General features: G+C 39.4%; 2 protein-coding genes across 4 annotated transcripts; both read right to left on the bottom strand.

Moving 5' to 3' along the window:
- Positions 1 to 650: 650 nt before the first annotated feature.
- Positions 651 to 8,980, bottom strand: LOC103980503 (homeobox protein ATH1-like). Of its 3 annotated transcripts, XM_065148914.1 has the most exons (7): positions 7,656 to 8,980; positions 6,658 to 6,825; positions 5,609 to 5,678; positions 2,799 to 4,235; positions 1,256 to 1,599; positions 1,076 to 1,136; positions 651 to 971 (listed from the first exon to the last, which is right to left on the bottom strand). In XM_065148914.1, exons 4-7 carry the CDS (start codon positions 3,978 to 3,980, stop codon positions 819 to 821), a joined length of 1,740 nt encoding a protein of 579 aa, XP_065004986.1. In that variant the 5' UTR covers positions 3,981 to 4,235; positions 5,609 to 5,678; positions 6,658 to 6,825; positions 7,656 to 8,980; the 3' UTR covers positions 651 to 818. The 3 variants fall into 3 exon arrangements, with proteins under 3 accessions (XP_065004986.1, XP_065004984.1, XP_065004985.1); XM_065148912.1 differs by having other exon boundaries at positions 2,799 to 4,344; positions 6,658 to 8,980; XM_065148913.1 differs by having other exon boundaries at positions 2,799 to 4,287; positions 6,658 to 8,980.
- Positions 8,981 to 9,134: 154 nt separating this feature from the next.
- LOC103980232 (UDP-glucose 4-epimerase 1-like) lies at positions 9,135 to 14,811 on the bottom strand. Its single transcript, XM_009396554.3, has 9 exons — positions 14,484 to 14,811; positions 13,120 to 13,169; positions 12,217 to 12,352; positions 11,463 to 11,564; positions 11,157 to 11,384; positions 10,337 to 10,418; positions 9,852 to 9,934; positions 9,610 to 9,701; positions 9,135 to 9,516 (listed from the first exon to the last, which is right to left on the bottom strand). Exons 1-9 carry the CDS (start codon positions 14,664 to 14,666, stop codon positions 9,423 to 9,425), a joined length of 1,050 nt encoding a protein of 349 aa, XP_009394829.1. The 5' UTR covers positions 14,667 to 14,811; the 3' UTR covers positions 9,135 to 9,422.
- Between the last annotated feature and the right edge of the window lie 1,293 nt (positions 14,812 to 16,104).

Here is a 16,104-nt window from a genome sequence, read left to right as displayed (position 1 = left end):
AGATATAAATTGTAATGACGAAGAATATAACTTTTTATAGAAGAACGAAACATACAAAGATAAGCTATCATTTCATCCAGAATCTTGTAGTAAGTGGAGTCATAACAATAAAATATTATAACACAGATGTATAAATTACATATATATTCTCACCAAATTATTTCTTGATGAGAATCAATATATATAACTATGATTTAAGGGGGAGTGTTGAGAATTAATTTATAGATAGTTGTTAAGTATTTATAGTTATGCTCTATCTAAGTGACCCATGATCTAAAAGTTACGAGAGAATAGTTTCTATACCTAATTTGATTACGAGTGATACGATGAGATGAGGTAGTTACCACTAGATCCTATAAATAGAATCAAAAGTTTACGAAGCAAGGTAATACATACTTGAAAGTGTCTTATAAATATTCTTAGTCTTATCTTTTGTTTAATACTATTTTATTTTTTTTAATTACATCATACTATTTTATTTTTACATTTTTTACTGGTTCCTTGCTCCTTAATCCGGCACGAAGCCTACGACTTTGGCAGCCACGTGAACTGCTTCACATCCAAAACTCGGCTACCGGTCACAGAGTGCAACAACCGGTGGCGGGTCATGAATGCACAAGAACAAGCTACAAATCCAAGGCAACAACTCCTCAATCTAAAGCTCTAATTTCAGGCTAGCATGATAGCCACAGTTAGAGAGGTCTGAGTGATTCAAGACCTTATCAGTATAGATACTAATGGAGAACCCTGATCCAACTAAAAGCTACAGATAGAACAACTGGATTTGTTCTACATGGTCAACAAAAAATTGATCAAGCTCAACTGGATTCTCTGACTTTAGTGGTCTCATGGCTTCTGCACTCTTCCTCTGCACCATCTTCTCCTCCGTTCCTTTTACCGAGTTCCAAGTACATCTCCTCGATCATTGGCTTCCACAAGCGAACCCTTGCATTTATGAACCAGTTGGAGACCTGATAACAGCGAAAAAGAATAACAAATAATATATTGGAGAGTGAGACACTAAGACTCGAGATTCAGTTCATCCTAAATGATGCATAGGTAGCTCTTCCATTACCTGGCTCCTCGTCAATCCACTTCTTAGTGCAAGTAAATTTTTCTCTCCGTCACTGGGGTACCTGATAATTTCCAATAGCATGGTCCAAGAATGTCAATATTATATACATCATCGATGATTCCTCGTAGAAAATAATTCCAACTTTTAAGAGGTTAATGAGAACACAAGTCTACAACTCACGGGTGAGTGAAGTTTTGGAACATCCATGCCCGCAAGACCGAGACAGATTTTTCAGGCAATCCTCTTTTAGGTCTCCATTCATTCCTTCTTACCTGCTGTAGAGCCCAGTGTCTCTGGAGAAAAGAAGACTCAATGGCTCTCACTCGTCCTTCCTTGCGCTCGCTTTGTTGATTCACCAAAAGGATGCTGCGAGTGATTCTTTCCCTCAGGTTCTTATAGAGCATGCTGATTGTGTGAAGGGCAAAGCCAGAAGAGAATTGAGGAACAGCAGATTTGGTTGCATCATCATATAGAGATATCACGCCGTTGACTTCTTCTAAGCACTGCTTATACTTGAGGTCAACCTAATCAACAAGAAAAAGGGTAATGCTGACATTACAAACAAGAAAAATATAAGAAAACCTTGGATGAATGACAGCAAAGACAATATGTGGCCGAATTAGACGTGTGTCTTCTTACTGAAAGGCATTATCAAATTGAATGAGCAACAAGTAAGGTGAAGAAATAATTGATCCATGGCATATTACTGGCCCATGGCTGTTTCACTCTCATCTTTTGAACTAATTTCATGATTTCTTTCTTTCCTTTCTTTCATGGATCCATCACTTTCATAAATTTTGAGGTAGTCAGGGAGAATCTTTATAGACCGCAGACCAGAAACCAGTTAAAATATCTGATTTGGAGTGACAGCTTAAGGAACTAGGAAACTGACGCCGAGGTTGAATGATCACCATTATAAATCTCTTCGTGCATGTTTTTCGCACATTAATGTGTACTATGTGTAATAAGTTTTGCACACTCTGCTATCCAACATTGTACATGTTCTTTTGTTGGGACATCTACAAAAGGTTTTTTTTTCTTACAGTGATGTAATCTCATTAAATGTATCTACTCATCGAGCCTTTAGCTTTCTTTATCATGACCAATGTTCTGTTGGAGCCATAAACTGTTTTTGTGATGCAAATGTCATTTATTACAGTGTAGAAGGTTTCCCTTGAAGGAATCATAGATTAAGAGACGAGAGATCGACAAAAAAGTACAATACTTGAATAAATTATATGAGATCATGAGTATTTATGGAGACAGATGAGTTGTGAAAAGTAACTGTATCTTTTGTCATGTGATTGTATACCTTCTGTACATGCTAGTGAATTTAGTGGATTCTCAATTGAACAAAATGGGGATCAAATATCTACACATGCACATGCATGCTTGTGCATTCTCATTTATACACAAATGTATATACTTACGGCAAAAGTCTTGTAAGGGCAATCTACAAAGTTAACTTTTCTTGCACATGAACTTATTGGTAGTTTGAAAGTCAATGACCCAATTCTTGATGTGATCCAACACCCTCTGAAGAAGTGCAAATCAAATTTCAGAAGTCATAAGATTTCAAGTTTGTTTCCTTTGCTCATCCATTTAAAGTAGAGCAAAAAAGATGGACGATGATGAGAGATAAAATGAAGCACAACACGAACTACTTTGACTGCAAATCTATTTAAACAGTATGTAGCATAATACTAATGAAAAGTCAACGTACCAATTGAAGCATAGTCAGCAGCTGAGACTTCTCCCTGGTAGTTTCAAGGGCTTGCAATTTTTCCACATGGTCCTGGGAATCAATGTCTCCAAATGAAGACTGGAAATCCATGGATCTTGTAATGACAAGTCCTCTTTCACTGGAGCAACTAGAGGAGAAAGAAATCCCACTCAGTGAGTCATCTAACTGGATATAGCTCGAAACCTCAGAGAGTATTTGTTGAGTCACACTAAAATATCTTGATGTCAGTATCCCATACAGATTAACAGGACCACTGCATGTAGAGAACTCCTGAATGCCAGGGCAGTGTTGATCATTTCCTAGCTCAGTTCCAGTTCGCAACTGCACATCATGCAAAGAATTGACGACAAGAGAGTATTCTCCTAACTCATCAGAACAGTATCTACTGTTCTTTGGTGGCACCTGATCTATTCCAGAGCAATTAATTTCTGAGAACTGGTCAGAGATATCTAGCATTTTGCTCATAGAAGGTCTGGAGGAGCCAAGACTAAGAGACAATTCATTAGAGGGAGTATAGTAACTAAGAAATTTTGGAGTACGTATATCCGAACACAACTCAGGCTTTGAGAATTCCTTGATATAACAAGAAGGATGAACTATGCTTGTTGTAGAAGAAGGAACCTGATGTTTAAGAGTTTCATCAGAATACCTTACATAGTCAAATTGCTTATTCAAGCTGCCACCAGTTTTGGATGCTAGAACTTCAGTAACATTTTGCATGGCCAAAACGTTGAAATTGTTTCTGGGCATAGAAATTTTCATCTCTTGCAATGGAAATGATGCAGAGGAAGAGAGATTGACAGTCGAAAAATCTTCCTCTAAGCCATTTGTGTCAGCCACATTGTACTGAAGTGGCATAGATGATAGCAGAGGCACTTCAGTTTGCTCCTCAAGTTCATTCTTCCCCACACAGTCATCAATGGTAGCATATCCAACCGGTGTCAAAAAACCACCATAGTATGCTGGAGAAACATTGTTATGGCTTTCTTCCTGCAGTGATGGAAACAAAGTATTGCCACTCATTATCTGTTCATGGAAGTTTTGATCTTTGATACCTGGCTGACTTGTTGAGCCTGAAAAAAAGAGTGACGCGATTGTGTCCATCGAAACATGATTATGATCTGTCATTGATAAGCCAGCATTCAGAATATCTTTCTCCATCTAACAGGAAGCTTAAAAATTGCAGAGTGCTTAAACACAACCAGCAGGAGCCTATTGATATAAAACTTGGTTCAGCAATACCTAATTCTCATCTCTAGTCTCATTACCAGAACCCATGTTATGCCAAGACTTGGATCATTTGTGCTTCTCGTTACATAATACTGGATATAGCCATTACTCTGCAACTCTTTCATAATAATCCTTCCATTTAGTGAGAGATTATGATTCAAGGTTTTAAATCATCCTGGCTTGTAGCTGCTTGATGACAACAAGTTAAGTTAACGCATTCCTCTGAAGATAAGTGGATCTACCAGAAAGAACCAATAATCTACTGTTAAGCTCTTCAATGCTCTATGACATAGAGCTGTAAGAACTCAAAGTTGTTAATACCAGACATAAAAATTAGTAAAAACATAGAATCTGAAAGATATTTGCATCAAGTCAAGCTATAACTCATCGTCATGGTATTAATGGATCTAGAACAATGCTCTGGTACAGATACAATATAAAAACAGCAAAGAGTTTTGGGCCAAACAAGGCATGCAAATCTGTGACTTGGAAAAACCTTAGCTAATGACAATACAAAATATACCAGCAAAAAAAATAAATATATAGATGTATCACAACATACCATTCTAGGATTCAAGGGACCAAAGTTACACCAAAACACAAAAAAGAAGGGAAACAAAAGAACAATTTTGTTTTGCATAAACAAGATGGCTCTAGGTTTTAATAGACTGTTTCTCAGAACCAATATCTATGTCAGCCCATTCAAAGACAGAATGGTATATGATGAGAATTAAAATGGTCCACCTTATCATTCAACACCTCCCACAGGCATAGGCATATATATCCTTCCAGTAAACAACATAACCCAACCGTGCCATGCATCACTATTATTAGCCACTAGTTGGCAGCATATTCACATGAAAAATAGTGCCAGAGTTGGCCCAAGCAAATCTTGCTCTTGGAATCTGCAGATTGCTAAGGAAAACATAAGCCTCAACACAATTTTCCAAATCATGAAAGACTAGTGAAGGAATGGTAACTTTGGTTGACTGGTAAGCTAGTGATACAAAACGTTATCCTTTAAAGGACATGAGATGTTGAAGGAATCAACTACTTTAAGTAACAAGTGGTGCCTGTGACAACCATGTATATATGTATATTGTTTTTCTTTCTGGGGAAAGGAAGCAAGGATGTACCGATAGTATTCTGTAAAAATTTGAAAAAAAAAAAAGAAGATGGCGTTATGTAACTTTTTGCACATCTAAGTTCAACATATTGCATTCAATTCAGTGAAGAAGCAACAACAACATGGAGGCAGCACATATGATAATAGATAGGAAACAAACACAACACTCAAAGATATATGGCTGACTGAATATTTAAAGAGCTTGCAACAATTTTGAGAAGAAAATACTTCAACAGAAGGATTGAGAAAGCTATTGTGAAATAACAAATGAAAGAAAATGATCCAATTGGACATAACCCTTTTACGATAAATGCAGCACAAAGAACTAGTCCGCTAGGATATCAAAATTTTAAAGAAAATATTCATACATGATGATATTTAAGTCATTAATGAGAACTTCATGTGGATTCAAGATTTAACTCAAGGAACTGACCTCCCTTATGCATATGAAGTGCATTAGCCTGCTGTCTAATGGTAAGGCACAACCAATTTCTTCGCAGATCCTGAGCAGAATAAGAGAAGCGGAAGACTAAATTAGATTGGCACATTTAATCCATTTAGATTCCATAAATACAAACCAAGGGAACCATTCTCTAACTAAAGAAGGAAAAGGGAGAAATCCAATAAAAAAAGTCTATAGGAGTGAATCATCTTACAAAGTAAAAGTAAACATGAATCAATCGATAGCTACTTCATTGGGCCGATCGACACAACTCATATAAATAGAGACCAGGAGTTGGCTTTTCTTGTTTCAGAGTGTTCAGATAATTGTTTCACCATACACCTCGAAAAACCAAAGGAAGGGGACCGAAGCAGAAAAAGATTCACTGATGCATTAGGAAAAAGGCCAAAGGAAACACTGCACCAAGTTGTATTCTCTGTTTGATTGATCAACTAGGGTATTTCATAACAGTATATTTCCATAGGCAAGTACGAGACTTGGGCACGAGTTTTTACTTCGAATGACTGGTCTAATAAAATGAAATAAATCAAAAGGTCAATACTAGTAAACTTAAATCATATTTTGCAAAGAACAAGCACTTTCCCGTAAAGCTTGAGACCAAACCAATCATACCCTCCTCACTTTCACAGCAGAATAGAAAGCGAAGTGCTACAACTTATTCTTCTTATGTAAAACTTGAGAAACCGTACAAAACCATCAGATGAATCACGGGCTCTCCCTTCTATTCACCCGGCCCACAAAATCTAACCAGAAGTTAAAGATGGGAGATTTAAAGAAACTCCTTTTGTAAGACAAAACATGCACAACAAAGCGATCCATAGCAGGGAAAGGCAACCATTTGAAGGTAAGTCCGAGCAGAGGTTAAAAGATGAGAGGTACGTAGCTCATCAATAATGGAGATGTTAGAAGAAAGGTATAGAGGAGGAGAGACAACAGGAAGAAAGACGAAGCAGAAAAGAGGGGCCATGTGGGAGAAAATCCAAAGAGGTTGGGATTGAGGGAGGAGGTGTAAGCCTTACCTTTACTGCAGGCTTTTTAGGACCCATCCCCATTCTTCCCTCAACTCCTTTGTCTTCCCTTCCACCACTTCTCTCTGCAACAACCATCTCAGCCAAGGTGTCTCCGGAAGCAGCTCTGACCAAATGCTGTGAGTAAGAGTACCACTCCTTTGGCTCAAGGAAGAAATGCTGAGCATGAAAAAGGAAAAAAAAAATTGGAAGGTGAATCCAACCAGTGTTTACAGCTTCAGAAGATCATATTCGTGAAAGGATAGAACACTGTGATGTCGCCCAATCTAGTGGGCACACAGCCGACATCGATTAAATATGAACTCTAGTCTTAGGCATTGAGGCCCCACATTATGATCATACAGGTGCTGTATTATTAGTTTCAGGTGGTACCTATAGTCACTGAGATTTTGTATGATCTTTACTTTTCGATTTACCAATATATTCGATATTGCAATAAATTGATCAAGCAGTGAATTTTTAGTGTTATGTTCTATAAAATAAATACCAGTAGGCAAACCGAGACAAGCCAGGGATCATGCCATCTCCAAGTGAAATGCCATGCTACAGCTCGAGTTAGGAACATGTTGCTATCTTTTGGAGGAAAAGCATATCATAACATGGATGAGTGTTGGTCACAGTGATGAGGAAAAAATAGAGATGCAGGGAAGCTAAGTTGCAGGGTATGTTGGGTTAGGCAATGACTCAAGTTGAGAGCAATCAGAATTCGGTCCAAAATAAAGCATAATTCTACAAGTTGAGAGATCGATATAGTTCAGCTTGTCTATGGACGTAGAACATCAAACTACAACATGGCGTACAGCAATTTCATCAAACACATAAAGTGCATTGTGATGGTTCATGGAGTTCTAGTAGGTGCAAGTTTCTAACCTTAAACGAAAAGTAGACATTCTATCATGCAAAAATGTAGTAAATCGAATTCATGTTCAGTGTCTCGATCAAATCAAATATTGCATTTCCACCGAAAGAAAGTAGAGGACAAGAAATACGTATCAGTCGTCCAATCAAGACAGTTTTCTTCATGTTGAATCGAATCACCAGTCTTCTCCTCGAGAGTACTCAGATGCGTCAACTGCCAAATCTTGCTCTGTTTCCTTGTCTCACTGCATACTGTTTCTTTCTGTTCTCCTGGTCCTCTTCTTGGAACTGGTTTTGGTGGTGCTGCGTGTCTTCTTCCCCTCCTTTTTATGCAGAGTGCCGCCAGATTACTACCAGTGGGCGCATGGAAGCCATGTCCAGCCAAGTACCTGATGTGTGATCCATCACGCGTCAATCGTCGTGGCCGCATCCGATTTAGGTAGAGTCACATCTATTGCTAGGGAAATGATGGACATGATTGTTGTGAAGTGATGAGCAAAGAACCAAGAACATATCCTTCACATCAGAGCACAAATCACACTGTGAGATTCCCCATCTGCTTCAGCTTTTCTGACCTTTGCAGGGAAGACTCGAAGAGGTCACGGGAGAGGAACATACGGAACTACAGGGGACTCTGTTACTGCATCAGGAACATACGGAACTACAGATCCTGCATCAAAATGCGCGTCATCCCCAGGAGTCCGGTCCCAACTTATGAAAGCTGAAAGATCGAATGGCAGAATCTTTATATGATTTGTTGATCATCTGAGATGTATAGTATATTCGTCAGGGGTTCTATTGCGAGTTGCAATTACGATTGCCCAGAGATGGAAGTCAAGCTGCATCCGGATAATTGAATCTGATCAAGAACACCACGTCTTGAACATGATCATCGGTAGGCCATGGTCTCAACAGATGACAGGCGGTGAGAGGAGCAACAGTTTCTTTCTCCTATGATGAAGCAGATCATCATCAGCCGAGGGTGAGCCTCGTCAAATGCCTCGGCGACCCCCATGCACGCATGCATGGCGCGTGTACACTCCTCCTTCGCCTGTTCCCGCAACCGCCGACGCCGGAAGTGGATTCGCCGCTCTATAAACACCGGTCTGCGGTCCTCCTCCACGCATCGTTGCATCTGAGTGTGATTCGATAGCCAGATCGAGGAAGCAACCGAGGGGAAATGGATCAGCTGGGGCAAGCCGCAGGCCAAGCTCAGGTGAGGGCACAGACATGCAAGGCCTCTGTGCGTGAAAGTCAAAGACTACCGTCATTCGCAGACTGCAGTTGGTTCTACTCTTCCTCTTTTGGTGTGCAGCCGAAGAAGGATGAGACGATGAACGAAGCATCTGTTCTATTCATTTTGCAGTCGTTTATCCATCTGTGAATTCTCTCTACACTTTGCCTTGAGGAATCGAGTGAGCGCAGACTGGGGGATCAAATGAGGAACATGGCACAAGGGGCTGCCGGTGCGATGAATAACGCTGTGGGCATGGGAGGCAGCGACGCCCCTACTTCATAAACATCTGGATTTCTAAACCACATATATATATGTATGTATTGAGCATAACATATGAAACAAGTTTGTCTCCTCAGATAAACTGACACAAACGGAACAAGAATGGGAAACACTATGATCAAGTTTAAGAATGTTCAAAGTGTAAGATGTTTTGGACTGAAAATATACCTTGTGAAGTTGCTTTATCAAATATATATGAACATGAAGGGCATGTGAATACCCTGACCTAATGGTACCAAAAACACACCGTTGACTATAATGTCTCTTCAACTATGGAAGCATATTTATTGGTAAAATCCATCAGAATTTGGATTCATGTCTCGAAATCAACATATGGTGGTCTTTCTTTCTGTATGGAAGAACTCTGGAAAGTAGTGCTCCTTCAGGAGGTGGAGTCAGGTGATCCGTATCCCCAAGGGTTCTTTTTCGCCCAGTTCCATTGATCCCGACACATTTCCTCGATGCCGTACTTTGCCCTGCATTGGCACATTCATTGTTGAATTAAAATACTGGTGGCTAAGATGTAAAGAAATAAAATCTTATCTACAGCAACTCAGGCAATTACGTACTTCCACTTAAGCTCCTTCTCTGCTTTTCTGGTAGATGCATATAAAATTTCAGCATCACCAGGTCGTCTTCCAGCTTTAACCACGGGAATTTTCTGAGAGGATCTCAATGTCAAAAGTTGCAGAAGAAGAAATATAGCAAATAGCAGGTTAAGTAGAGCAGCTTATATCATCTCCTGGAATCATCCCTAAGCTTAAAAGGTAAACTGTTGGTAGAAAATTACGAGGCGTGGGTAGATGAATACCTTTCCGGAAGTCTTCTCAAATGCTGCCACCATTTCCAAGACAGATGTTCCCTTCCCAGTTCCTAGATTATAGACTTCACAACCTGCTCATAGGAAAACACTTCATAACAACATAGATAGCATGGTCTTAACTAGTTACAATTGATGGTTTGGCAAATATCCCAAGAAGACCTACAGATGCATTTAGTGTTGTTGTTAAGTGTTCATTTGTCAACTTTAACTCCATGCTGATGATACAATTGGCTTGTTCACATTTTTCAATCCAATTTGATTAAAATATTCAGGTGAAAATGTGAAAAAAAAAAGGGGGGGTCCAAAGGATCCATCACCATGCAATACATAAATTATAGGTGAAAATTGGCTTGTTCACTTTTTTTTTTTGTTTAGTTAATATACATGACAAAGTTCTAATATATAAATTATAGAGCAAAAAGTATGAAAGAAAATGAGCAAGATGAGTGTAATGTGAAATTTTGCATACGCACCAAGATTGGAGGACTTGAAGAGCTTCTGCAGGGCTGCAATATGTCCATCTGCTAGATCGACAACATGAATATAATCCCTTACCTGAGATAATCATTTAACGTTGATAAGAATAGAAATCACGAAAACAAACATTAAAGCCCAAAGAATTATGCCCCATTGATCCTAATCAAAGTGCTTTCAAGATCAGTCATGCAAGCAAAATGTTCATTTTACACAATACTAATTTTCAAATAAACAGCATTGTTAACCCAGAAAACTAGTAAAAATTAGGTTCCAACACTGTATGCTTCGCTAAACTATTTAGGAGACTAAAAAAAATCAGAGAAAAACAAGAAATTCACAATCTAAAATGTATCCCTCAACGCAATTTGACAAAGAAATTCCAGTAAAGAACTTAAGAAGATGCTATGGGCACCGATTTTTTTTCCGACTAAAGAAACTTAATTTGTTTAAAGCCTCATGTTCCTGGTTGTGATTTTGTTGAAACAGCGTCCACTTACAGCACAAGCTAGTTAGTATTTCTAGTGCTTAGTACATGTGCATACATACATAGATATAATTAGTGTACATAAATCAGAAGGTTGAGTACCAGATATCCAACCACATCTACTATCTGACAAATGCAACATGCGAAACTCTTTTCATAAGCAGATAAATAATGTTTCGATAATAGAATCAATGACAGACATGGAGATGAGCTGTATAGAATTGGCAAAGGATAAAACCACTTATATGAAATCATGTCAATAAACTTAATCAAAGTCATATAAATGGGCTAAATCAATCACAACTTGGAGCAAAATAGAGAAAAGACAATACTCCTGTGCCGTCTTTGGTTGAATAATCATTTCCAAATACTGTAAGAGCAGGTCTCCTCCCAACAGCTACTTGTTGTACAAAAGGCATTAGATTATTGGGGAATCCACGAGGATCTTCACCAATATTTCCACTAGGATGAGCTCCAATGGGATTGAAGTATCTCAGTAATATTATGTTCCAATCCTTATCTGCGCGATGGATATCACGACAAATGTCTTCGATCATAAGCTGCACTCATTATTTAAAATTATTAGCCTTGAAAAAATTGGTACCCAAATTAGCCACGGTAGGAACAGATGAAGAAACCTTAGTTCGTCCATACGGGTTCATAGCGCATAAAGGGGATTCTTCTGTACAGGGAACTTTTTTTGGCCATCCATAAACAGTAGCTGATGATGAAAATACAAGCTGCAAAAAAATTAATGTTAGTGACCAAATGCTTTTATGATTAAATGGGCTAAAAATTTACGTAAGAAAAAAAATATCAGAATCATTCGGGCAAAACAGATTAGTATCCTCACTAAAAATCGCTAAGTTAGAAGGCCAATGGCAACTTTTTACAATAATATATCTGTGAGCCCAAGGTAGGATGATGCTTGAAAGAAGAAAACTTTGAAGAACACAACCACCAGTCATATGAGCGCATGGCCAAATTTAGTTGCAAGGAAAGTGAAAACAAGAAGAATGATTTAGAATAGCTGATGATAGAGCATAACTTACAAGTAATCTATGACAAAATAAGCCCTTGTTTCTCAACTTCTTAAAAGAAGCTTCTATTGGACTACTTGCAGCAAAAAAATCCTAAGAAATTAGCCACAGAAGTTATATACCGAGTGATACACAGAAACTGATTTGCCAGGCAAAATGTACTTCTGGGATGTGCAGTAAAAGTCATACAGAGTACAATTATTTATCTTAATTAACTTGGTTGTGATGTCTATTCAACAAAAAAATAACTTTGTAAATATCATCACAAGAACTTCATATTCAAAGATTTTTATGGATTTCTAATGTCCCTTTTACTGTAAAGTCTTGGGCCACAAACATAGTGTGAGAATACCTTTTTGCATCCGTGCCGAACCATTGCTTCCAAAAGCGCGATGGTGCCAATAATGTTATTATTGTAGTACAGCAAAGGTTTCTGAACACTTTCACCCACAGCCTTAAGCCCAGCAAAGTGAACAACAGCATCGAACCTGCAAAGCAAATTACGAGCATAGGTGAATATCTTAACACAATAATTCATATTACAAAAAAAAATTACCAATGTCAAAAATAACAAAGTATGGTTATTTATGATGAAGATTGTAAGAAGTTGTGTCCTGATATAAATTTTGGCACTCCTCTACAGTGAAAATGAAAGAAAAGCTGAGGTGTAGTTTTCCTTTTCTACATTGATAAGAGTATGCATAGAAATCTGTTCTTTACAAATTCTTTACACGGATATGTAACATCCAGCACTAAAATTAATACAACAGTAATATGTGACCCCCATCAAATAGAACTAAAATTAAATGCAACAGCTTACAAATGAAGCTTGAATTCCTACTATTTTTGTGGATGAGTGTCATCGTACTATTTCTCGAAACCATATCATTTTCCTCCCCATTCAGTCATGTCCTCAAAACAATAAAGAAAAGAAAACTGCAAAGCAAACCACCGTCCAAAAACTAGTTAAGCAGCCTCTATAGAGGTCTACAGACGCCTCGCCACATGCAGGTTTAAGGTTGCACAATAAACCCAGCGGAGGAGGCAATCTTGTGCATTGAGCTGCCCTTGCGTCTACGCAACATTTAGTAGTATGGTGTAGCACATCTGATTTGATGTGCTATCATGGGAGCTCAGAAACAAAGATTTTTTCATCAAAAGATGGTGATTTGAATTTTTAAGGAAAAATGACATAAATTTTTTAAGACAATAATTGAAGGTCACAAGCTAACTATGTTCATTTAGAAAACCTTACTTTGTTGAAGCAAAAAGTTTATCCAATGCATCCTTGTCTCGTAGATCAATCTGCAGAGGCATAGAATTTCTTAAGAAACCAAACTCACATGATATGTCTTGCAATATGTTATTCAATATTTGCTCCAACTAGACAGGAAAAAAGAACATGGTTTAAAGAAAATTTAATTGTCAATATCTGCAAAATAATCAGACAACACATATTCGTATTGAAGCATTATTTTCATAAATTTTCCAAGGCTACTCAAGAATCAACACAAGCCATACATATATGTGAAAAACAAGAAAATATGGAAACTTGATATGAAGTTATCAAGAAATACAAACCATACAGAGAAGACTTTAAACAGCCTCCATGAAACATTCCAAAGTTAGAAGTAAAAATGGTGATGGAGCACCAATATTTTCAAGTCAAATCAGAAGTCTTTATTGTGGATGCACCCAGATTGCTTGTTGAAGAAATAATAATAATAATAATTAGCAAAAATAATCCAGGCTTCATCTGGTCATAGAAGAAAGAGACTGGTGGTCCAAATGCATCATATATCTAGAATTAGTGATGCATAGTACATCAACCACAATTTGATTAGCAAGAATGGGCAATGAGAATAAGGTTAGTGGTATGAGCATAACAGTACCTGACCATTAAAGAGCTTCCATGAACCATTCCAAAGTTAGAATCAGGAATGTTGGTGGAGCACCAATATTTTCGAGTTAAATCAGAAGTCCTTATTGTGGATGCACCTTAGGTTGCTTATTGAAGAAATATAAAATAAAAATAATAATTAGCAAAAATAATCCAGGTTTGATCTGGTCATAGAAGAAAGAGACTGGTGGTCCAAATACATCATATATTTAGAATTAGTGATGCATAGTCCATCAACCACTATAACGTATAAGCAAACTTGCTATGCGGTCATAGGAGATGCACAACTTGATTAGCAAGAATGGGCAATGACAATAAGGTAAGTGGTATGGGCGTAGCAGTTCCTAACCATTAAAGTTGAAGAACTACAACCAGAGGCCACAACAATCATCCTAATAATTAAAGTTGAAGAAAACCGAAGCCATCAATCCAATAGGGTAAGCGGAATAATAGACAAAAGTAACCCACCAATTGGTTAACCCTTAGAAAGAATTAATCTGAATCCATAGTTCGTAACAGAAGCACGAATGTTCCGAGCACTCCACGCTTGAAACGACAGAGGACCGAATACGAAACAACTTCAATCGAGAAGACACGTACAAAAATCCAATCTTGCACAACCAGGTCCACAAATCTCGAAGAAGTCATCCATCCAATCGAGAAAACCTAAACTTCAGCGCCGAATGTTCATGGACGGAACAAGAGAACAAGGATGGTACCCGATGGAAGGTCAAGTTCTTGCCGTACTTGCCCGCGAGCGCAGTCACGCGCTCGACAGCGACCTCGGAGGAGTTATCGAGGTTGTCCACCACGACGACCCCGAACCCGGCAAGGAGAAGCTGCAGCACGGTGTGGCTGCCGATGTAGCCGGCGCCACCCGTGACCAGGATTCTCCTCGCCATGCCCGATGTCCCAAGGAGCGACACAGATCGAAAACCGCGGGGTGCGGAAGAAAAGTAAAGGAAGGGTTTTAAGGCCCCAAAAGGAGAAAGTCGATAAAAAGAAACGGCGTGGAAGGGAGGAGGAGGGCGACGGAAGCGGAGGGGAACGAGCGGACGCGATTCCGAGGGGAGGAAGAAGCGGGTATATATACGCTCGGGTTACACTCGATGGCCACGTCCCATCAGGAAGAAGCGATGCGCCTTACTCATTATTCTCTCTCCAAACGACTTGACTCGACTCATCTACCATCACTTGGGTTCACGGATTCACTTTCGGTAGGTCAATTCGAGTCCAAATAATACATATGTCGACTCGAGTTGGACTCGACGTATAATATAACCGATCCATTTTGGGGGCGGATGGAGAGGAACGCGGAGTGTCTCCGTAGTTTTGGGGCTTCGGATCTCGATCTACGTGTAGTGGTTAGGAAAATAACCGATCCATCAAGGCCACGACGTTAATTTCGAGTATATTTTAGCTTGATGCAATCGTCGCTATAAGGGGGTCAGTCATTTGCTTACCAAGTGAAGTGTTGCGGCACCCAATTGGCTCTTCAATCGAGCATCATCACATGCATCACTTGCATATACCTTCGGTTAACTTGTAATCTCGCATCGAAATCAATCATGCTCGTGCATGCATGGAGCATCGATCTAAAAGAGCCACCGCATCCGTAGGAATGCACGTGACCGAACTTAAAGAAAAGGAAGGAGTACGTTGTGATATCTGTCGTCTTTCTCATCAAGCATACCAAAAGGAACGACTAATAATAATTGATAAGGTGATGAGTCTTGTGACGAATTCTTCTGCTGACTTGTTTATTTCCTTCGCTTTTTGCCGTCTTAATTAAAGCTTGTAGGTGTCGGTGAGACGTCCAGAACAAACCGTTAGATTTCACATCCATGCATTGAACTCGGTGCGAGCGGTAATAGTTATAGCTCGGCTTCTCAACTGCACCGGGCTCCAAGGGGCATCCGCACCGCCCATCAGATCCTTGTGCGAATCACGAGGTGGAGGCCAATTAAGGTATATAGCAATTAAAGAAAACAGGATACACCGACACAGGATGATCCATCGGGGCCCACGTGTGCGGCCGATCGACCGCCCGAAGCTGCCCTCTCGCGCGGCTTCTCGGTGATGCGAGAGCCCGAAAGCCCAGATCTGTTCGTGGGCCGATCTAGAATCGAGGCGAAGCGGTTGACCCAACCCATCAAGGAAACATTCGTTTGACTTGAATCCGACCCGATCCATAACGGTGACCCAACCTGACGTTGCTTGAGACCGCATTTGAATTCGAGGAACCCACCATCCGGCCCGCCGAAATCGTCGAAATGGGGCCCCGTTCCTCATCGGTGGGTCCGGACCATCAGCCGCCATCCACTTCCGGTTCACCGCCTC

The sequence above is a fragment of the Musa acuminata genome, chromosome BXJ3-4 (genome assembly GCF_036884655.1).
Source record: "Musa acuminata AAA Group cultivar baxijiao chromosome BXJ3-4, Cavendish_Baxijiao_AAA, whole genome shotgun sequence".
NCBI classification, from domain to species: domain Eukaryota; kingdom Viridiplantae; phylum Streptophyta; class Magnoliopsida; order Zingiberales; family Musaceae; genus Musa; species Musa acuminata.
Note: the sequence above shows the minus strand (reverse complement) of the source record. Positions and strands in the feature narration are given on the sequence as shown.